Raw genomic sequence first — 21,714 nt, forward strand, 5'->3', positions numbered from 1 at the left:
GCATTTATGGATGGAGTAAAATAGCTGACTGTTGGGTCACATCAAGTGGCAGAAAGTAGTATGCTTGGCACACCACCCAGGCGGTCAAGGACGAAATACCAATTTAAGCGTAGTGCCTTGAGACATCTGTGGCGGCCCCACTAAATTTATATAGTGTCTGCGTACTCCTTCCAATTCATCAAATAGTTTGGACCAGTCTAGTGGCCACGAGGAGCCCAGGAAGAGGTTGTCCTACCAAACAAATCCATCAAATTCTTTCCACAATCCTCAGCGTACCATGTTATAACATGTACTTGGACCATGGCGGAACTGTCTTCAAACTGGAAGAAGCTCCAGGCAAAGGCTAACTTTGCCAAGCAAACGCACTCACCAACCCTGAAGCGAAAAGCTGAAGAGGAATTATCAAACGCGCCGAAGACACCCAAAGTTTCCGGGAAAGGTTTTCAGACCCTGTCACAGCCATCAAATACCAGGGCTAAGAGGGCTGCGAATATGGGTTCTGTTCATAGTTCTAGGGCGCGAGCTGAAGTACCCCATGATCAGGCACCGTCACTTGGTCTCTGGGCAACAGAACAAGATATATCGAGCGAGGCGTTAGCAGAGGCATATGGCCTAGGTATCAAAGAGAACTCGATGATGACGCCTTCTCATTGCGATAGAGTCAACCACGGACGCTCGCCTGGCATTGATATCGGGAAATACGTTGCGGTCGATTGCGAAATGGTTGGAGTTGGTCCCGGGGGGCATGAGTCAGCTCTTGCTCGCGTCAGTTTAGTTGACTTCCATGGACGGCAAATTTACGATTCCTATGTGAAGCCAAAGGAACGAGTTACGGACTGGAGGACGTCGGTGAGCGGCGTTTCACGAAAGGAAATGAGATTTGCGCGAGATTTTGATGATGTTCAACGTGAAGTATGCACTATCTTTGAAGGGCGCATCTTGGTTGGGCATGATATTAAGCACGATCTAAATGCCCTGAGGTTGAGTCACTCCCCCAGAGATATCAGAGACACTGCCAAACATCCTTCATTCAAGAAATATGGACATGGACGGAAACCTGCTCTGCGAGTACTGGCCCGAGAACTGCTCTCCATCGAAATTCAAGATGGTCCACACTCTAGCACCGAGGATGCACGCGTTACGATGCTTATATTCCGCAAAAACAAGTCGAACTTCGACGTCGATCACGCAAACCGCTATACACCGACGACCCCTTCCGTCCTGGCAAAGAAGCCCAAGAAGCACCGAAAGAAACGCTAGTGACAAGCGACTTTATAGACGGACAGGTCCTTTTGCATACAATAATTGAATGACACAGCTCAGTCAGGATGAGTTTGTGAGTAAGTAATCCACGCGGTGTTGTGATCATTAGTTAGAGAGTATTGAATAATACGCTAGCTACAGGTTACAAAAAGAACCGGAAGACTATTGCTCCGATAAATGACCAAATCAGGTCTGCTGGAAAGCACAATGGCACAGAATTTAAAGGGGGATGCCTTCTAGTAACTCTATGGTGCCTTCTCGGCCAACAGTAATTATTACGTCTCCTAGGGTCTTGGTGGCAAATCCAGCTTCACAATACCTAAAATAATACTGCAGAGAGCGGAGTTAGCAAACCCGAATAGATCAACAAAACAGCGAGTTTTCATACCTCCCACTTTCGTCGAAAGACCTCAATCTCGTCTTTCGTCATTCCTGGGTGCTTCTGCAATAACGCAGACTTAATTTTGCTGTCAAAGTTGTTCTGAAAGTTTTCGTTCCATAGTCGCAGCGTCTTTGCGTAGTGTCCCCCAATATTCTCGACGTTTTCAATAACAAGGGTACCGTGAGATTGACTACTGATGTGGCCTAGCAACTGCGTAATGGATGGTAGGTAACCCCCCGGAAATATGTACTGGTTGATGAAACTGTGGCATAGTGTTACTTTCCAGTGTACCTGCATCAGCTTTCTACGGATTAAAATAACTCACTCTACCGATCTGGAGTAGGCCTCATGTCGGCTTTCGGGCATGGTTATGCATTGAAACATTGCAATACCGCCTTCCTTCTTTAGGAGATTGTTGATGCAGCCAAAATAAGTGCTTAGATACTCCTTTCCAACAGCTTCGAGCATTTCGATGGAAATTATCTTGTCGTATGGTTGCTCAGGCACGGGAAGCTCACGATAGTCCATCAGCTTCACTTCAATACGTTCGTGAAATCCGGCCATGCGTATTCGCGTCTCCGCTAGCTGTTTTTGCTCCTTCGAGAGAGTGATGGTCGTTACTCTGCATCCTGACTTCTTAACAGCTTCAATTGCGAAGGATCCCCAGCCGGTGCCTATCTCCAGGACATGATCTGTCGACTTGAGCCTAGCTCCATCGATAAACCGGTCGAGCTTCCTCTGTTGGGCGGCTTCTAGACTCTCATTACTCGCCCTTGAGCATGGTTGGATCTGCCACACAGGACAAGAATATGTCATGTCGTCCGAGAGAAAGGCGGCAAACATGTCGTTGCTAATATCATAGTGTGCCGAGATATTCAACAGTGAGTTAGAGAGGGTGTTCGTGGACCTCACAAGATATGACAGGGAAGATGATGCCCAGGACAACATGGTCATTCCATTACTCATTCGATCTCTATTGTCAATAAACAGCTGTGTAGAATTGCAATGGTTATCACCGGCGCGTTCAAGGCACAAACTAACATCGGCTACATAGGAGACTTACCTGGAAAAACGACGTCAAGTCCTCGCATTGGAAGTCTCCAAGCATATATGCCTCCGAAAACCCCAAATCGGCAAAAAGGAAGAGTCGGACCCAGAATGTGTCTCGTTTGACAATAATCTCGACCCGGGGTGTGGTGCCAGCTCGCCGCTCGTTTGTACTCTCCAGGGCTGACAAGTCAGTTCCAGATGACAGTTTCTGGCCAAAAACATGGCGAGTCTCGCCTGGTTCATCCACGAGCAAGAGTGTTCCGGTCTCGATGCACGAGAGCGTAGTGAGAATGGCACCTCTGGAGAGGGACACAGCTGGTGCCCACGCTAAGCCGCCTGCAGTGCCACGGATGAGGTCGATGCCATTTCTAAAATGCTTGTTGAGAGCTCCCGGCCAAATCGATGGGTACATTGCAGATAAATCTAGCCTCGGAGAACCGTTGGGGTGAATTCACAGGGAGTAGTCTACGGAATGGCATTTGTGTAACTTGGATTTTTGCGTCCGGGTGAGTTGTACTCTTGTATACTCCGTACGTTGAGTTCAATCAGCCTTGATACTTAAGTACCGTGGCACGATTGACACACACGCTCGGACTGTGGACCTTGTTTGCTTGTGTTTCCAGTTGATAAGCAGCAGTTCCCACGATTGGGGTCAACAGACTGGTGCTAGCGATCGGGGGCCATCAGCCTGGATATCTACCAGACCTCTAGCTTCCTACGGAGTTGGTAGGTGCCTAGGTAGGTATGAAGCCTTGGTATCGACAAGGAGCATGCCGTTCCTGGTCACAACTGGCTCCGGCTCAATTGCAGGCACATGGGTCCCGCCTAGGCTGCGAGCTTCTAATGAGTTTCATCAATGTCGAATTGGTGGTATGCTGGCATGGAGGACCTGATGGACGTGACCCGATTCAAAGTTCAAACTTGGTGGGCGGTGTGACGTAGTTGACTCCAAGGGCCTAGTGCCAGGTCAACTTGACGTATCAAGTTGCCAACTGGTGTTTTTAGCAGTCGTTCATGTTGGTTGATTGGCTCTGTGACGGTCTGGTGTCTGGTGGGCTCCATACATGTAAGGTCTGGTCCATGTCTGGTATTGTCTGGAGCTGGCACCAAACAGAGCACCAGACCAAACAGACCAAACCACATGCAAACCAGATCAGAATTAGATACAGTCTGGTTAGGTCCAGATGTCTCAAGTTGGTATTGACCAGGCTTGACTCCACATGGAGGCGAGGACTGCCTCAGTTGCTCAGGTCCCAGTCCTGCATGTGAGGTGAGCAACTTGGGGTCGGCTTTGGTGGGCCTGGGGTCTGGTCGCTGGTGCTGCCGTGCCTCAGTGCTTCTACGTACCAGACATGTACTCCGTATTACTCCGTCTGGTACTCCGTTCTTTATAAGCGATGGCTAGAAATTAATTACCATTTCTTGGAGCACGGCCCCCTGTGTGTACCAGAATGTGCCGAGTACTTTATCTAGATCAAAAAAGTCCGGCCATTGCGGAGCTCTGGGCTTCACTACTAGGTACCTAGGTAGGTACCTGGTGAGTACAGATACTCGAGGCCACATGCATACAACCACCCTGGATGGAGAGGTTGTTGAGGTGTCAAAGTCTGGTGGTATAGGAGGACAGTGCGCCGACTCAATTGCGGTATATCTTTGATGGCCCGTGCATTGTTTCGTCATTTCGTCGAGTGGCAGAACCAGACAGCCAGACTCCCCTCTCTGACCTATCCCTGGTACTGGGCATTTGCAGAGTAGCAAGCCTCCCGGACGCGTCAAGTCAAAAACGCGCACGGACCAACCCATTTTCGCGTTTGGTCACAGCGAAGCATCTTATTGAATTGCTGAACAATGAGAGCAACAAATGTCTTCCCGCCAGAATCACACCATGTCTACAATGTCTTCGCAGATACTCACAATCACAGACAGAAAAGTAGCAGAAACATCGGCTCCTTCCTTGTTGCCGTGTCAGATTCAACATGACGGTTACCTTGCCCGCGCTGAAACATACTGGGCGCCTCGCAACGTCAAAGGTAGCGTTCTCCCTACGATACACCACCATGCAAGTTGCAAACCAAACTGATATCACCAGACACAACCAGGAAAGCATATTTCAGAGGTAGAAAACTCCAAGGAAGGGCAGTTACATTACCAGATCAATACGAAGGAGTTGTCCTCCAGCAAGCGCTTGGAAACAAGACAAGCCACAATGTAGTTGTCGCAAAGCCCCAGAACCCAGACGGACCGGAAAAACCAATCGCAATCCAACAGCTCCAAACACTCTCGAGATTCGACGAGATCATCGTATGGAGCCAAGACTCTCCCGAGAACTGCTCATCAGACCCGTATATGAGAGTATTAGACGAGTGGCTCGTGTCTGCCAATGCAGTAAGAATCGCAGGTTCCAAGTTTGACTGACGGTGACAGTCGCTAATGGTGGTTAGATCCATGCGAACTAGGTCACTCGCCCACTGGCAGCATAGTCCTGATATATGCGATCCTGCTGGGAATATTTGTACGGCTGTATTTGAATCTAGGGATGCGACCCATGGCCATGGTGGGCTGAAACGCTGCTGTTCTATTCCAAACCAAGGGGTATTTCTGGCTACAAGCAATGGCTGCGAGGAATTGCAATTACCGGGTCACTTTGCAAGATGGCCGACACATGCGTGGGTGTAGTTTCCCCAAATCACACTTACGTCAGTCTTCATATGGATCGAAGCTGAAGTGTGGTTGATTGCATGGACTATGGTAAACTACAGAGTAAACATGCACTGGTTGACGCAGACGGCGGGTGGTGTCTACCTAGGTAGGCATCCCTCGGCCAATGGTTCCAAAAAGACAAGGGAAATTGACCACCGCGACAAATTGAAGCTCTATTTGCTGTTTAAAACAAAGCACTGCCTTTTGTTAAACCAATCATTCACGAATCAGGATACCATGAAATACGCTGTCCGTGCCGCCCCAGGTTCGACTATTGCTCCTGATTCTGGTTAGAGTGCAGCTATTACAAGACAGACGCAGCACTGTCACCGCCAGTACAGAGAATATCGGATTTTATTCTGATGAGTCTGGTTGTCTGGAAATACCAGACTCAACCACTTCACAAAGCCCGCCGTGTTTGTGGGTCCTCTGGACACCAGACATTTAACACTGTGCTCCAAGTCTTTTTCTGCAAAATGCGGAGTAGGCTTTTGCAAGCTGTCAGTGCTATCCGCACTCCATACCTAGGTACCTAGGTACTTTATGCAGTCAATTAAAAATGACCCCTCTTGACGCGTCTTTCACGCGCTCTGACGCGTGCTGCCCTTCCCTCGTTTTCTCACGAATGTCTCTGCTTTGAATGGCACATCGTTTTCTGCTCTCTGTTATCGAAACAGCTCTTATCCGACCATTGCAAACTTTTTCAAGTACCACATCGCGAGAAAGACAATACTGGGTGATCCGCTCCGCAGCGGCAGACGTTTAACCTCTCCTGTGTTGTTATTGTCAACAGAGCAACAATGGCATCTAGTGAGGCTGGATACATGATGTCGGACGCACCATCATTGGCGGCGGTGCAAAAGCGGCATATGGCGTTTCCTTCTTCTTCGTCAACTCGACCTAGAGGACCACCGTCAGAGAACCTCGGTGCAGCTAGCGATGATGATGGCGACGCTTTCGCAGACGATCAAGTACCTCGGAGTTCACGTATCCCTGATGCCGCCAACATACCCCGCGTGGAGGACCGAATCGGCCTGCTCGTTCAGGAGCACTTTGAAGCATTTATCGAGAGGCAAGTACGAAGTCCAAAGGCTTCATTTTTATTGCATGAATGCAAGTACTCAATTTGAGGGCATTTCCCCAACCCTTGACTATCGTAGCGGACGTGAGCAACAGGCGCAAACCGTAACTGACATTTGAATATAATTCTACAGTTTTGCTGAAGATCCACTGGCAGGCGCGCCGACGTCGAGCGCTGTTACCACGGATAAATATTACATTGCACAGATAAAATCCATGAAAAACTTGCAACTGTCAACATTCTACGTCGACTACAAGCATCTTGCTTCATGGGAGAATGGCAGTCTTGCCGACGGCGTTATTCGCCAGTACTATCGTTTCTTGCCTTTTCTTACGGTAGCACTACACAACATGATCGCAAAATACGAACCGCAATACTTCCTGGAGCATCGCCAGCCCACAACCTCAAGCGCTCTGTCAACTTCGGCAGCTAGCCAGTTTGGGTCCTTGAGTCAGAGTGACGCCTCTCACCGAAAGAACGAGCATCAACAAACTGATAAACTATTCTCAATTGCGTTTTATAATTTGCCTCTTGTATCACGGGTTCGCAGCTTGCGAGCCGCAAATATAGGGCAACTTCTGTCCATATCGGGCACAGTCACTAGAACTTCAGAGGTTCGACCTGAACTGTCTTTGGCAACATTTGTTTGTGAAGCGTGCCGAGCCGTGGTCCCAAATGTTGAGCAAACTTTTCGATACACAGAGCCGACTCAGTGCCCCAACAGAACCTGCTCCAATCGAGTGGCATGGCAGTTGGATATTCGACACAGCACTTTCGTCGATTGGCAGAAGGTTCGCATTCAAGAGAATAGCTCAGAGATTCCAACCGGTAGCATGCCTAGAACGATGGATGTCATCCTCCGTGGGGAGATTGTTGATAGAGCCAAGGCTGGAGAAAAGTGCATATTCTCAGGCGCCCTTATTGTCGTCCCTGATGTGAGCCAGCTAGGTTTACCTGGACTGAGACCGACAGCCATTCGGGACGATCGGGGAGCACCGCGTGGAAATGAGGCAGGAGGAAGTGGTGTCACCGGCCTGAAGGCGCTCGGTGTTCGCGATCTGACCTATCGCCTTGCTTTCCTGGCCTGCTTTGTTGCGCCTGATACTTCAAGCACGAGCCAACCTGCCGCAAATAGTGCTGCTGATGTGGTCAATGCGCTTACCCAAGGCAATTCTGCGGAAGGCGTCGAGTCTGTTGAGGATGCACAAGCCGCTGTACTCGCTTCCATGAACCCATCGGAAATCGAAGACTTGCGAGCGATGGTGCACGGCGATCACATATATTCGCGCATGGTACAGTCAATCGCACCAATGGTATATGGCCACGAAGTGGTCAAGAAGGGCATACTGTTGCAGCTAATGTCAGGCGTACACAAAACCACGCCTGAGGGTATGCAGTTGCGTGGTGACATCAACATCTGTATCGTCGGCGATCCATCAACGTCTAAGTCCCAATTTTTGAAGTATGTCTGCTCATTTGCTCCACGAGCTGTTTACACGAGTGGAAAGGCATCATCTGCTGCCGGTCTTACTGCCGCTGTGGTCAAAGATGAGGAGACGGGGGAGTTTACTATCGAAGCTGGCGCTCTCATGTTGGCAGACAATGGAATTTGCGCCATTGATGAATTTGACAAAATGGACGTGGCTGATCAAGTTGCCATCCATGAGGCAATGGAACAACAGACCATTTCTATTGCCAAGGCTGGCATTCAAGCGACACTCAATGCTCGAACAAGTGTGTTGGCTGCAGCGAATCCTGTAGGTGGACGGTACAACCGCAAAGCGACCTTGAGATCCAACATTAACATGTCGGCCCCGATCATGTCCCGGTTCGATTTGTTCTTCGTCATTCTTGATGAATGTAATGAACAAATTGATCAGCATCTCGCAGAGCACATTGTTGGAATTCACCAATTACGGGATGACGCAGTGGAGCCTGAATTCAGCACCGAACAACTCCAAAGATACATTCGGTTTGCTAGAACCTTTCGCCCAGAGTTTACCGACGAGGCCAAAGATGTTTTGGTCACTAAATACAAAGAATTGCGGGCTGACGACGCTCAAGGAGGAGTAGGTAAAAACTCCTACCGCATTACAGTGAGACAACTGGAGAGTATGATCCGTCTGAGCGAGGCTATTGCCAAGGTAAACTGTGTGGAAGAAATTGATGCAAAGATGGTGTGTGAAGCATATGATCTACTCCGCCAAAGCATTATCTCTGTTGAACATGATGACGTGGAAATGATGGACGAGGACGAACCGCAAGAAGACAGTGACACCCTCCGCCAAGTTGCAGAGACTGTATCCAGGAGGATCACCGACAGCGGCACTTTGGCAATGGATGAAGAATCAATTCCAAGTGACTTGCCCTCAGATGCACAAGACGGGGAACCTAAATCGAAGAAAAAACGAATGGTGACGTACGATAAGTACATCAAAATGGTCAACATTATCGTACAGCGTATTAGTGATGATGAGCATGCAAGTGGGGATGGCGTAAATGGTGAGGAACTTATCAATTGGTATTTGGAACACCAAGAGGACGAGCTACAAGGCGAGGATGCCTATCATACTGAAAAAGAGCTTGCAAACATGGTTCTGAAAAAGATGGTCAAAGTAAGAGTCCAAAAATTTTGTCTTGCTCTTGCGGAACTAACTTGCGAATACTAGGACAACATCCTGATGGCTCTCCGTGGAGAAGGTTTGGACGGCGAAGCTACGTCAACTGCGGCTGGAGTGGTGTATGTCCTTCACCCAAATTGTGCGGTGGAAGAATTCTAGGAACAGAGAAGTGCGTACCGTTATGTGCTGGGAACATAGCAGACGATGCGCCATTCGCTATGACGACTGGTACAAGAGCGAGACCTCGGAGTTTGTCATAGGGATCGGCCACGATGATGTTTCACGCAGAGGCATGGCTGATATGGCCGAATACAAGTTGGGGGAATACAGGTCGAGGAGTTGGGAGTTCTAGTTGTGCATAGTGTTTGACCTGGAAATGAGCATGGGCGATTCAGGATAAATGATAGGAGACGCTTCCGGAATGTTTCGTTGTGTCCGCGGCAGGAGGATTGCAACTGACAATTGGTCTCTGTAACTGATCACTTGTCACGCACCATTTCATGCCATTCCCTAAAGGGTTCGCAAGAAAGAGCTACAGCATAATCACATCACGGTCTCATCAAGGCTTGGGCAATGGTGGTAAACCTCCATCGGATTAATATAGTCAGAACAGAAATAAAAGGTCCATTTCGTTTCGACATCTGCTAAAATGCCCGCCACATAATATCAACCATAGCGTATAGGGCTGAACAAGATATCGTAAGACAAATAAAGAGGAAAAAAGCCAGAAAAAGTTAAGACAGAGAGTAAAGGGTTGTAAGGAGCCACTACTGTCGGACGCAGAGCAGCACGAGTATACATTCGCAAAGCCCGTCTTATTAGTACGCGCTGCTTGAATCGCATGCGAAACGAGTATTTTGTAACAATATTCAAGCATGCTCCGTCCGCTGCAAAAGTGTTGGCTATTGCCCTAACGGATGGAAGCTCGCTGGAAGCGGCTGGGCATGCAACGATTTGGTCGCACCGCTAGGCTGTGATTTGGATAGCGGCAATTGCGACTGTGTGTATTAGCCAAGACCCTCGGCTAAGGCGAATGGTGTCGAGCCCAACTGTCAGAAGCTCTCGCACGATAGCCTCCTCGGCCTCCTCGGCCACCTCGAATATGAGTAGATTCACCATCCTGCACATTCAGAGTTTCTTTCTTTCCTGTCCGCCCTCCGCCAGGTCCTCGATGCCGAGTGGCTGTCCGTTGCGTATGGGAACCTCGTGAACTTCGAGGTAGAGAGTGAGGCAAAGACACTGACCTTGTTTCCTTCATTCCTGGAAAATGAACATGGATAATGCTTTGCCCCATCTGAGAACTCGAAGGAATTACAAAGGGGTCCATGATAGACGCTTGAACAAGGAATCTTTTGGGCAATGTTTTAGCTTGTGCCATGGCTGGTTGCCATGCTGCTTCCGGCGTCTTGTGTGGGAGGCGTATTTGCGGTAGGGAGCCCATCTCTTGCTCCTCAAAACACTCTTCGGCCATGGGTTTGGATATGAGTGAGTGATAACCAAATTCGGCTTGTGCTAGTGACAATGTAGGAAGTGAAACGGTTGCTGAAGTTTGATAGCCGAGGTGGTCGAACGCACCTTTGCTGGAGACGTCGACGGTAGTATCCCTGCCCAGAGGTGGCTTGTCCCCGTGGAACAATTTATGGAACCTGGCTTGCCAGTCCTGCTCACTGTCTGGTAATAAATCGTGACTGTGTTGATACCGCTGGACATCTTTTGTGTTACTTCGACTAGGCCAAGCATTGTTAGACCTTGGTGGGAGATGTTGTGCTGATAACAAGGTAGGAGGAAGCTTCACAACCGGTTGAGGCTTCGGGAGAGACACATGTGGCCTCATAACGTCTCCTTCGTACACAGGGTGTCCTTCCATCGTAGGTGGAGGAGGAGTTGGTGATGGCGAACGAGAATGAACCCGCCCGCTTGGCAATTCATGACGGGCATCTTTCGCAGGGAAGAATCTTGATGGTCGCGACTGTGGCGGTGCCCCAGAACCAATTACGCCAGCGTTAACAGAAGGGACTGAATCCTCTAAAGAGCCACTGCCTTTTTGAGACGAATCCTTACTTGCTTTCCACGGCGCCGGTTGATGAGACTGCACATCCACTGTCCCAATTTTATGGCGAGTGCCATCCCCTGGAACATGAATTGGGCGCCAGGTATCTTTGATCGCTGGCTGTGTGTCTTCCATAGTTAGTCCCCTCTCCATCAGTTGACGTTCACGACCAACTCTCTCAGTTAGCCTCGTAGAACTCAACTTCCTGTCGTTTTCTGCTACAGACGCGACCCACTTGCTGGCAAGCTCTGATCCTGTTGTATCGTACCGAGAGCTTTGGGAGCTGATTGAAGGCATTTGGGAAGACTGAACCTGGCCGTGGGAAGTCGCTCTTGCGGTGCTACTAGGTGGCGCAATTGGCAATGGTCCCTTGGGTCCTTGTTGCGCTGAAGCATTGGTAACTCTGCCAAGATCTGGATTGAATGTACCATTCCCTAATCCGCGGTCATTGTCTGGAGAACCCCAAACATTCCGCGACGGTGGTGGCGCGCCGGCACCCCAAGACGGAAACCTGTCCGGACGAGCACCTGGCCCGCCCCAAATCTCGCTGCGACGCGGTTCGTGGCCATGAGAGAGCCTCCTTGAACTTCCCGCCGCCGCCGGCACGGATGATGTTGTGGATTGACTCTTAGAAGCCTTAGAATTGGCGACTGGGCCATCAGGTTGGCTGGTGATGGTCGATATGGCGCTCACCGGAGATAGGTCTCCGCCTGCAGAACTCTCCTGATCGTTTAGCGCTGGCCGTTCACGCTGTTGGATCTGGGTTGGCTGAACAGAGTCGATTTTTGGAGGAACGTCTTTTTTGCCGCTTCTTTTCTCAGGAGCAGGACCCAGTGCGTCTAGCTTCTTTTGAATGCGTTCTCTTTTAGCGGCTTCTTCACGTGCCTCTTCCTCCTGGCGACGCTTCCTGGCAAGCTCAATACGTTCTCGCATCAGCTTTTTCTGGTACTCGACTTCATCTAGGATACTGTCACTAGTGTTTTGGGTGGGGTTAGGTCTCGAATCAGAGAAACCACCACTGGGCTGCGGTGTTGCGAGCGCCATGCCAGGAGAAGACTTTGTCACTCGTTGCATGGATGTGTGTTGTTTGGTGACAGCTGCATTGGAAGAAGCCGGCTCACTTGAAGGCGCAATGCTCTCCATGGATGTTGAGAAAGAGGCTCTGCTTGGTTCCATAGCATCCGTCGGTGGCAAAGGAGGCACATTCGTATCAGTGGCTTTGCCCTGCCTTTGCGGAAACAATCCACTTCCAGTGCTAACACTTGATGATCCTCGACGTCTGGTGAAAGTGGTGTCTTGTGGCATACGTCCAGAGTGCGGTGTCCCGTGAGTTTCCATACTTTGATCCGAAGGATGTGCCCGCTGAAGTAAAGCTGGATATTTGGGGTGGGATTCTGATTTCATTGAGCCCCGTCTTTCGGAAACCGGTTCATAGCGACCAGATTGCGAATTGTATAACTCCCTATTAGAGCCATCCCTCCAAGACGAGCGATTAAAATCGTCTGCGGCAATCTCTTTTGGCAGATAAACTGAAGTCTTCGGGACCGTACTATCCTTCGTTTGATTTGGGGGACCTGAGGCGTTGTCAACCAACCCTGGTGAGGCTCTATCAACGGGAGGTAATGTAGCCCAAGGCGATTTCGCCGGGGTAGTAGATGCAGGCGGTTTGGCGGCAAGTGCTGGTTTGTCCTGGGATGCAGGTTTTAATACTAGTCCCCTTCCCGTCGCTAAACCACCAGGTCTCGACATGGGCGTCCCAGACAGTACGGTTGGCGCAGGTGAGCTGGGCTTTATATGAGGCCTATTGGGGAGAGAAATTTTCTCGTCGATTGAAGGTTGCGGCTCGTCCAGATGTGGCAAAGTAGTCTTGGTTCCATCACCCCAAGTGATTGCTTCAGGCGCCCAGTCCTCGTCATCGTCATCAATATCTGCCCACTTGTTTTGTCCCTGTGCATCATCTTCGTTGAGGCGACTAGCCATGTGAATTCCGTATTTTTTAAGTTCTTCGTCAGTGAACTTTTTGGGTTCCGGGGCTGGAGTCATTCTTTAGATTAGCTTGATATGTCCTCGCACGTGATTGTGATAAACTCACGCCTATTTTTGTTCCAAACAGCATTTGGATCGGGAGTTGACGCCGGTTTGGAGCCGTTAACGACAGAAGAAAACCGGGGTGTCGAATCTCGGGTGCCACTGCCAGTCTTAGCAATGAGGCGTGGTCGGGTTGAAGACAATGCGCTGGAGCCCGGAGGAGGAGTTTTCGAGCTTGTGGCTGGCTTGTAGACTGGTTTGGCAGTGATACCGCTGGGGCTACCCTTCGAAGCCAAGAAAGTCTTATTTACAGATACCGCTTTGAAGGTGGTAGGCTTCTTAGCGGATGAGGCCGATCGACCATGGCCCTTGTCTCCTTCCCGCTGACGAGAAGCTTCGGTATCCGATCCACCGCTAACACTGACATCAGCAGAGTTTGTGTGCTCTTCAATGATTCCAACGCGTTTATTGGCTATTTCATCTCCGTTCGATGTTGAATCGCTGTTTGCCTTGGTTAGATCATGTTGGCCGTCTTGGGCTTGGCCGTCCTGTTCACGAATTATGGTTAACGGACCACCTGGCACTGGTATCTCTAGTCAGAGCGAAGCATATGTGAATACTAACGTGCTGGAGCTGAGATGAGACAGAGACATCAGCAAGTTTATCGCCCAAAAGCTCTGTTGCCATCATCCGCCGTAGTAACGTAATGTGCGCCGTGCGCAGTACAACTCAAAGTTACTTCCAACCCAGTGTCCCAAATCGAGTCTTGATGCGGAGTGTATTATCGCTGCTCGAGAAATCTGGCGGAGATTCTATAGTTCTTGGGTATAGAGGTTAGATGTAGAGTATTGGCGAAACAGAGTGGTGTGACTGTGATGCAACTCTTGGTCCTTCAGGTGTGATGGAAGCAGGGTCAAGCCGCACAAATCGGTTCCGCAGAGGCGGACTTTCCAACAGTCCCCTACACGCATAAAACCTCTCGATGAAATGTTGTGGCGTTCGCGTCCCTCGCGATGCGTTTGTTTGGTTTGGGTGAAGCCAGAGGCAGTAGGTTCGGCGTGAGACTAGTCGGAACTGGAGAAGCAGAGTGTGAGTTTGGTGTTCAGAGTTGTAGTCACCTGAATTTGGTTTAGCTCTATTTGTCCCCAAAGGTGATGACTTAGGCGTTGCAGGCTGAAGCACCAGCATAGTGGGGCCCGGTTACCCAGGCCAGGTCACATTTGAGCGTTGCACGAAAAAGGTGCTAGGAGTCCAGCTAACGTAGGGGCCTTGGCGCCGCAGGTTCTGACGAGACCAGATCATGATGCAACAAGGCAGGTCCTAAACGAATATGGTAGGTAGTGGTTAGTTTTCTAAGGCCGAAATGAGTAAATCGGCCGGTAGCGACTTTTGCCGAACTTCGAGGAGCATGCAGTGAGTGGCTCCTCAGGTGAAAGTAATAGCAGAGTTACGTCGATAGTGAGCCTTGACTTGGCTATATATTTGCGAAGGGCAGTCTGGATTCCGGCAGTTGGAGAACGAGAGTATTTGGAGCAAACCAGGGCTGAGAAGCCAGCCACCAGTTTCCCTCGTCTTTCCCTGCCTCACCGAGTACGAATGCGAATGGGCTGCTTGGACATTATCTCAAAAGCTTCCCCTTCACGTAATTCGACCGTAAACAAACTAACACGGACCGGGAAATCTGATTCCCAAATAGGGGTTCATCTGATCATCAAACACGTGTTGGCCTCAAGCAATACTGAATCAGTCCAGACATCCCCTGCGAACAAGTAATTGGCCACGGCATATTGCAACAACTACATACACAAAATGAAGAAGGTAGGCATGTTTGCTATCAAGCAATTACAAATTGAAAAAGGCTAGGGGATTGCTTGTGGCAGTGCTGTCTAGGGTCTATCTACACAAGTCTCAAGCTGTCTATTCGCTATAATGTAGACCCCGACCGTGCAACGATAGTACATTAGTGCGCATTGTTCTTGTGGTGACCTTTGTATGATGGGAACGCAATAATCAGTTATTATTCACTCTTGGTTGGGATATGGAACAGACATGCAGTCCAGACTTACGGAGGTGGAAATAGTAATTTTGGGCGTAGCCGATGCCAATTAGGAGAACTAACGCATGGATGACAGCTGCAATCTTGTCAATGACTAGCCATTCGAAATTTGATTGTTGATATTGGTTAACATACGCTGGACGGAAGTTTTCTTGCCGAAGTACTTTGCTTGGTATCGACCAAGGAGGCCCTTAGCCTTGGCTTCGGGGGCTGCACCTCGAGGGAGCTTCTCGTAGAAGCTGACGACGCGTTGCATACGGAGAGCGTCGGGAGCGCCACCAATTGCCTGAAAATACCACTGTATCAGCTCTTGTAGACTTGCCAGCAAGCATTCAATTTTATCAACCAGGGCTACCGAGGAACGTCTTGCAACACTGTCGAGAGACACGACTGCGGAACGGCCGTCGGTACCCGTAAGAAACCCGAGTTATGTGTTATTCGTACCTTAGGAGAAGCAACCTTCAAAGGCTCTGGGGTTAGCATTGTGTGTGAAATGCGACCAGTTGAGACTTGCAGAACACGCACCTTGGGTGGAATGAGCGTCGAAAGCGCCCGCCGGGTGACAAAGCTCATGATGATGGCAATTTAAGGTCAAAGCTGTGGAATTAACAAAAGACCAACTCGACGTATTTGCGATCGAGATACTGGTACTCAATGGTGAGGTGCTGTTCAGGGCAAAGCATGGTTCAATGTTCCTGACAAAAAGCGCTCGCCTCGGCAAAACATCGCTCCGTCACAACCAATCAGCGTTAAGCTTTCTCAGCCATGTTACCGACCCTCAATCAGTGATTCGACATCTGAATTCCATCTTCGTGTGACGACCCATTTACTTCTCGACAACACAAAACTTGACCAGCATGGCATCGTTCCGATCACAAGGCGCAATGAGCCTTCTCAGGAATGCTGGGGCAAACCATTTGGGCCTACGTGCAACCTCAATACGGTTCCAGAGCTCACTCACTTCACCTGCAGGAGCTTCTCTTGACAATGGCAACCAACCTGACTATGACGTGCCCGCAGACAAAGCTACCTCGTATGTCAATTGGCGCGCCCACTCATTTAGAGAATAAGTGCTAATGTTCTCTTATAGCACCTTCACCCCCGTGCCTTCGCGTGTCCAGGATGGCAGCGAGAATATTCTTCCCGCCGCAGTACTCTCGGGTGCACCCATGGAGCTTCAGGCCCGGACTGTTCGGTATGTTGTGTTCAACTGGGTGCCATACTCGCAAAACTAACACAATCTTCAGAATTTATAAAGAATCTAAGCCTGCGACCCAATCCGGAGATTTTAGAACTGAGCGTTGGCGAATGGATTGGGATATCCTTCCAAAGGGCCACAGGTGGGAGAACCCCTTAATGGGTTGGCAGTCGTCGGGAGACTTCATGCAGGGTACACATGTTAATTTCAAGAGCAAGGAAGATGCTATTCACTTTGCGGAGAAGCAGGGGTATGAGTACTTTGTTCAGGAGCCCAATTCGCGCAAGTTTACGCCGAAGGCCTACGCAAACAACTTCCTGTACTCTCCGAAGAAGCTGAAGCACATTCGCACCAAATAGTGGGCTACTCAGGTTTTTTTTCTCAAGCTATGTGTACATATTACAGTTTAGAAATCAAGTTTGACACTTATGCCTATTTGACGAGAGCCTTTGTTGGTTGGGTGCATGCCGAGGCGCGAGAAAAGTGCCTGGAGAAGATTTAAAGGAGATTCTCTGGTACTCTTTTCCACGATAGAAGGAAGTCAAATGCATCACAATGAAGGACCAACATTGATGGCTAATTTAAGACACACTTATCATGCAGCCATTGACATCCATTTAGGGTCGTGCCTTGATTGTACATATTTCTTCCCGACCTGCAACCAGAACTCCATCATAAGCGTATCATTTCGTTATCCCATCCCATCCATGTTGTAGCGGTCCTTCCAGGCTACACAAGTAAAAAAGCAAACCTAAAAATACAGAGGTCGGATGCCCATCCTACTCATACAAGCGACACCAACAAGATTGTCCTGTTGCCAGCTTCTTCCCATAAAACCAAAACTACCGGAATCACGGCATAAGTCGTGAAGATATGATCACGAAAAAGCTATGCGAATGGATTTTGGGGGAGAATGATGCCATAGACCTCAGCCGCAGCTTTTGGTAGGAGTTTTTCAACCGGTTACCATAGGTTCATGCCCATTGCCAATTAAGGCTTGTGGACGATCGTGCTGAACTTGCTCTTCCCCTCGTAGCCCTATATCGAGCCTGTCCGGCAGACTGATGCCTTTGTCTCGAGCACTGTTCTCCGCCCAAGCTCGCATTTTCACGAGCTGTCGAATGGCGGCAGCACGCCTCGCTGACTGCTTCTCCAAAATAGCTTTGTTTACACTATCAGCAGCAGCTCGACGAAGTTCTGGGTCAAGGAGAGCAGCTAGTTGGGGTTCCAAGCCATCTGGCGGAAATAGCAACAATGCCATTGTTCTTTCCAGATCCTCAAGGAACTTGGGGTTTGTTGGGGCTCGAGGCCCCAGTTGCTCTGTGGCAAATTTCAGAGCTGGTCCAATATCGCCGCCAGCGGAGTTGCATGACCTGATTAGTTCCACCAACTGTAGGCGAAGGAGTGAAAAGTGCAGAGCCTTGTCATCATCCAATATCTGCACGTACAGTCAGCCATTGTTTCATGCGACGATTGCAGAACAAGTACAAATTCGACAGACGAGACCAATAAAAAGTCATTTGACAGTGGTTGTTTCTCATCACAGGCTAGAATATAGCCATATGCGTGGTGCATGTAAAACTCTTGTTGTAATCATGTGTGGCTTGGTCCGGGGAGTGCGGGAAGATGAAATAAAAATTAGCCCTACCTCTGGGTCAAGTTCATTGAGAGCCTCAATAGCAGCTTGTATACTGCCAGAATGTATGTGGTTCTGAATTTCTTGTCTTGCGCGAATGGAAGCATTGTCTTGGTGTGGCTGTAAATTCGCTTCCTTGGAGAATTTTGCGGCCGCATTGGGGTATCCTTCCATTGTCAAATAGTCTAAAATCAAAGCATTGATGTCACTACAGCGAATATTAGTTTGCTAGTTTCAAAGAGTATGCGTCATTAAACCAGGACAAAAAAGTGGTGACAATCAGAGACTTTGAAGATAAATATTTGTTCTCCGCATGGTATGGTTAGGAGAGATTCCCATTTATATTTGTTCATCATAGAGAGTTGCTTGATTCAGTGTCGTTTGTGCGAAGTTTTACCTACCTCTTAGGTGACTTGACATTGTCGGCACGTTTCTCGAACGAATGCCCTCCCGGAGTGGCGGTAGACGACGAGGAAGCCTGCAAAGGCAGCAATGTTAGATGACGACAACACCTCACCGTTGTGTCCCTCGAGGCATTTCCATACCATGGATCGGCAAGCCGGCTTTCGCAGCAGGCGAGGCGCCCGGTTTTGAGCAGCACAGTTCTGCAGTGTGTGACAACAAGAAGAAAGACAACCAGCGGGGAAGTCAAGAAAGAATCACGCTTCAGGCATTGGAGGCCAAAAAAGAGGCGTAGCCACGAAGCTCACAACTCAAAATCAGCGGCACTATGGCAACTGGACTGCTGCCGGAGTGTGAGGACAATTCGCGAGTTGACGGGCGGCTCAGCGCGCGGGAGGAAACAGGATGATAAAAGGGAGGGGGCTGGTGATGGTTCAGAGATTTAGGTCGTGGTCAACCAGATTTCGGTTGGCGTAGTTGAGTCAGCTTGGTCTGGGACTGGACCAGATTGACATGACAAAGCTCTCGGTTAGCAGGGTTGACCCACTACCTACCAAGGTACCAGACCAATCAATAGGTGAAGGGACATGCTCCGTGGGTAACTCAAGCTTGGCTCCTCAATCTGCTTCTTTGTGGCAAGACCTACATATGACCCCACCAGCCACAGGACCTCAGATTTGGAGCATTTCGATATTGTCTGGTAGTTGCGTGACCATTAAAACAATACAGGTTATCGCGGCATCAGGAGGACGGGCTGCTCTATACATTCCAGAGTGGGCGCCGTGTGTCATCTAACTATTCGAATCAGGCCCTCACTGCCTGACCCTCGCTTCAGCAATAATTGGCAAGTCGCAGACGTCTTTGGCAGACAACATTGCAGTTGGTAATCCTCGGCAATCTATTCCCAGGAAAGAAAAGAAGATGTTGGAACTTGAAAGCCATGTCACCATTCAGAAGCGAGCCTATTACTCCCCGCCTTGGGCGGACGTTAGCATTATTGCCGTAGCTGGAAGCTCGGGTTCTGGGAAGTCGACCGTATCCCAGGCCATTGTGAAAAAGCTCAATCTGCCCTGGGTGGTAATTCTGTCCATGGTGAGAAATTGATTTGCCACATGTGCTTCAGTTAAGGATCACGAGAGGCAGCTCACCGTTCCGCAGGACTCATTTTATAAGACGCTCACTCCCGACCAGTCGAAGTTAGCTTTTGCCAATGAGTATGACTTTGATTCCCCAGATGTATGTCGCTCCAACACATTTTCGTATTTGAACTCATACTAATTGCACTTCTTTGTCGCACCGTAGGCTATCGATTTCGACATCTTAGTTGACCGTCTGCGTGATTTAAAAGCTGGGTAAAGAGGATTTAACCAACTTTCGCTTCTCAATTCCTTGGGACTGCCTTTTTTTAGCTAACAGAAACTACAGAAAACGAGCTGAGATACCAGTTTACTCGTTTCAGAAGCACCAGAGACTGGAACAAACCACATCAATCTACTCGCCTCATGTGCTTATTCTTGAAGGCATTTTTGCTTTATATGATCCACGAGTAATTGAACTGCTGGATATGGGTGTTGGTTCTGCTCCTTGTCTGTTGCAAGCTGAATATACTAACAATAACAACACAGATTTACTGTGAAGCTGATGCTGATACTTGTTTGTCGAGACGAAGTGTGTTACTATCATAGACGCTGTGTACATCACCCCTGGCTTACCTTTTGACAACAGTTGTTCGGGATGTGCGAGAAAGAGGTAGAGACATTGAAGGATGCATTAAGCAGTGGTTTGCTTTTGTCAAACCCAATTTCGAAAAGGTAAACAAAATGTTGCCAAAATGTCCACTTGGCCAAAAGTAGGAGTCAAATGTGCTGACATTGTTGTGGAATTTCCAAGTATGTTGAGCCTCAGCGGAAAGTGGCTGACTTAATCGTCCCCCGTGGCATCGAAAACCGAGTTGCATTAGGTAAGGTTACCGATAGGTCACATCGTTCTGATTCGTCCTAATATAACACATGCGCAGATATGATGGTACAGTTCATCGAGAAAAAACTATTCGAGAAATCCACCCACCACCGCGAGGCTCTGTCAAGACTGGAGGCAACTTGCAAGGAGCAACCTCTGTCAGATCGCGTTGTTATCCTAGATGATACACCGCAACTGAAATTTATGAATACGATTTTACAAAACATTGATACATCAGCGGAGGACTTCATCTTCTACTTTGATCGGCTAGCGGCGCTCATTATTGAGCAGTATGTCCATCGAACAAGTCGGAGCAAGGTCGGACAATACCGCTGACAAGAATCCAGGGCATTGAACAATGTACAATTTGTATCACTGGCTATTGAGACGCCACAAGGCTACAACTACCAGGGATTGCAGCCTAAAGGCGAAGTAAGCGCTGTAATTGTCCTCCGTGGCGGGTCTGCCTTTGAATCGGCTCTCCGAAAAACCATTCCTGACTGCCGAACGGGGCGACTGTTGATCCAATCAGATTTCTCGACCGGTGAACCCGAGCTTCATTATCTACGACTTCCGGAAGACATTCATGAGCATGAAAGTGTTTTGCTGTTGGATACGCAGATGGCTAGTGGCGGCGCAGCGCTGATGGCAGTACAAGTATTGGTAGATCACGGAGTGGCTTTGGAGAGAATAGTTCTGGCAACCTATTCAGCCGGACGCGTGGGGCTGCACAGGCTTATGACGGTGTTTCCGGAAATCACTGTGGTGGTGTGCAATATACTTCGAGATCAAGAACGTCGATGGGTAGAGAAGCGATACTTCAGGTGCTGAAGTTGACGGCTGTGGGATAGGTATGAGATAATCTCTCTCAATTGATTGGATACGTATGCTTGGTTTCTCCCTCGTCCAGCCTGTACTTGGCATATTGCATGCATATGGGATGTACCTATCTAGGTAGGCAGATAGCGAGATGTTTCCAATTCAGACGGCGCGTGGAAATGTTTGAACAAGGAGGGGTGCCAGCTCTCTTGACCTGCAGCCTCCACAAAGCGACGATAAAGCACACACAGTCTGTAATTCCTCAACATGTACACAACTCTCCTGATGTCTTGTATAAAAGAACTAGCAAGGTGATGCGGTAAGAGTGCACAAATAAATGAGTCAACACAGGTAAAAGGTTGTAATAGGCACAGAACACTCCACACAGGGCTGGAGAAGTAACTAAATGATGGATTTCCCTCATTCGACGGCAAACAGGAAGTTCGGACCTTGGTTAAAATTTGAACAT

The 21,714-nt window shown here is 49.0% G+C and overlaps 8 protein-coding genes across 8 annotated transcripts; 5 read left to right on the top strand and 3 right to left on the bottom strand.

Annotated features, from left to right (window-relative positions):
• Positions 1-300: 300 nt before the first annotated feature.
• VFPPC_07112 (RNA exonuclease 4) lies at positions 301-1,260 on the top strand (the record flags this gene model as incomplete). Its single annotated transcript, XM_018286028.1, has 1 exon — positions 301-1,260. The coding sequence occupies one exon, from the start codon at positions 301-303 to the stop codon at positions 1,258-1,260; it is 960 nt and encodes a 319-aa protein (XP_018139939.1).
• Positions 1,261-1,482: 222 nt separating this feature from the next.
• Positions 1,483-3,107, bottom strand: VFPPC_07113 (cyclopropane-fatty-acyl-phospholipid synthase; the record flags this gene model as incomplete). The annotated part of the gene is made up of 4 exons (XM_018286029.1): positions 1,483-1,593; positions 1,652-1,907; positions 1,971-2,635; positions 2,709-3,107. The coding sequence occupies 4 exons, from the start codon at positions 3,105-3,107 to the stop codon at positions 1,483-1,485; spliced, it is 1,431 nt and encodes a 476-aa protein (XP_018139938.1).
• Positions 3,108-4,556: 1,449 nt separating this feature from the next.
• Positions 4,557-5,371, top strand: VFPPC_07115 (ribonuclease H2 non-catalytic subunit; the record flags this gene model as incomplete). Its single annotated transcript, XM_022428542.1, has 3 exons — positions 4,557-4,728; positions 4,785-5,077; positions 5,120-5,371. The coding sequence occupies 3 exons, from the start codon at positions 4,557-4,559 to the stop codon at positions 5,369-5,371; spliced, it is 717 nt and encodes a 238-aa protein (XP_022284172.1).
• Positions 5,372-6,195: 824 nt separating this feature from the next.
• VFPPC_07116 (DNA replication licensing factor mcm6) lies at positions 6,196-9,449 on the top strand (the record flags this gene model as incomplete). The annotated part of the gene is made up of 4 exons (XM_022428543.1): positions 6,196-6,512; positions 6,610-9,091; positions 9,146-9,216; positions 9,299-9,449. The coding sequence occupies 4 exons, from the start codon at positions 6,196-6,198 to the stop codon at positions 9,447-9,449; spliced, it is 3,021 nt and encodes a 1,006-aa protein (XP_022284171.1).
• Positions 9,450-10,063: 614 nt separating this feature from the next.
• Positions 10,064-15,804, bottom strand: VFPPC_07117 (mitochondrial F1F0 ATP synthase subunit F Atp17; the record flags this gene model as incomplete). The annotated part of the gene is made up of 7 exons (XM_018286032.1): positions 10,064-10,217; positions 10,342-13,180; positions 13,240-13,758; positions 15,242-15,307; positions 15,367-15,517; positions 15,676-15,690; positions 15,757-15,804. 7 exons carry the CDS (start codon positions 15,802-15,804, stop codon positions 10,064-10,066), a joined length of 3,792 nt encoding a protein of 1,263 aa, XP_018139935.1.
• Positions 15,805-16,088: 284 nt separating this feature from the next.
• On the top strand, positions 16,089-16,788 carry VFPPC_07119 (NADH-ubiquinone oxidoreductase; the record flags this gene model as incomplete). The annotated part of the gene is made up of 3 exons (XM_018286033.1): positions 16,089-16,264; positions 16,322-16,426; positions 16,479-16,788. 3 exons carry the CDS (start codon positions 16,089-16,091, stop codon positions 16,786-16,788), a joined length of 591 nt encoding a protein of 196 aa, XP_018139934.1.
• A 596-nt stretch (positions 16,789-17,384) lies between these two features.
• VFPPC_07120 (CTLH, LisH motif protein) lies at positions 17,385-18,613 on the bottom strand (the record flags this gene model as incomplete). Its single annotated transcript, XM_022428544.1, has 4 exons — positions 17,385-17,867; positions 18,078-18,273; positions 18,467-18,543; positions 18,611-18,613. 4 exons carry the CDS (start codon positions 18,611-18,613, stop codon positions 17,385-17,387), a joined length of 759 nt encoding a protein of 252 aa, XP_022284170.1.
• Positions 18,614-19,388: 775 nt separating this feature from the next.
• VFPPC_07121 (uridine kinase) lies at positions 19,389-21,257 on the top strand (the record flags this gene model as incomplete). The annotated part of the gene is made up of 9 exons (XM_018286035.1): positions 19,389-19,559; positions 19,626-19,703; positions 19,770-19,819; positions 19,893-20,037; positions 20,093-20,120; positions 20,193-20,278; positions 20,358-20,427; positions 20,485-20,716; positions 20,774-21,257. The coding sequence occupies 9 exons, from the start codon at positions 19,389-19,391 to the stop codon at positions 21,255-21,257; spliced, it is 1,344 nt and encodes a 447-aa protein (XP_018139932.1).
• Between the last annotated feature and the right edge of the window lie 457 nt (positions 21,258-21,714).

This window comes from Pochonia chlamydosporia, chromosome 7 (assembly GCF_001653235.2).
Source record: "Pochonia chlamydosporia 170 chromosome 7, whole genome shotgun sequence".
Lineage (NCBI taxonomy): Eukaryota > Fungi > Ascomycota > Sordariomycetes > Hypocreales > Clavicipitaceae > Pochonia > Pochonia chlamydosporia.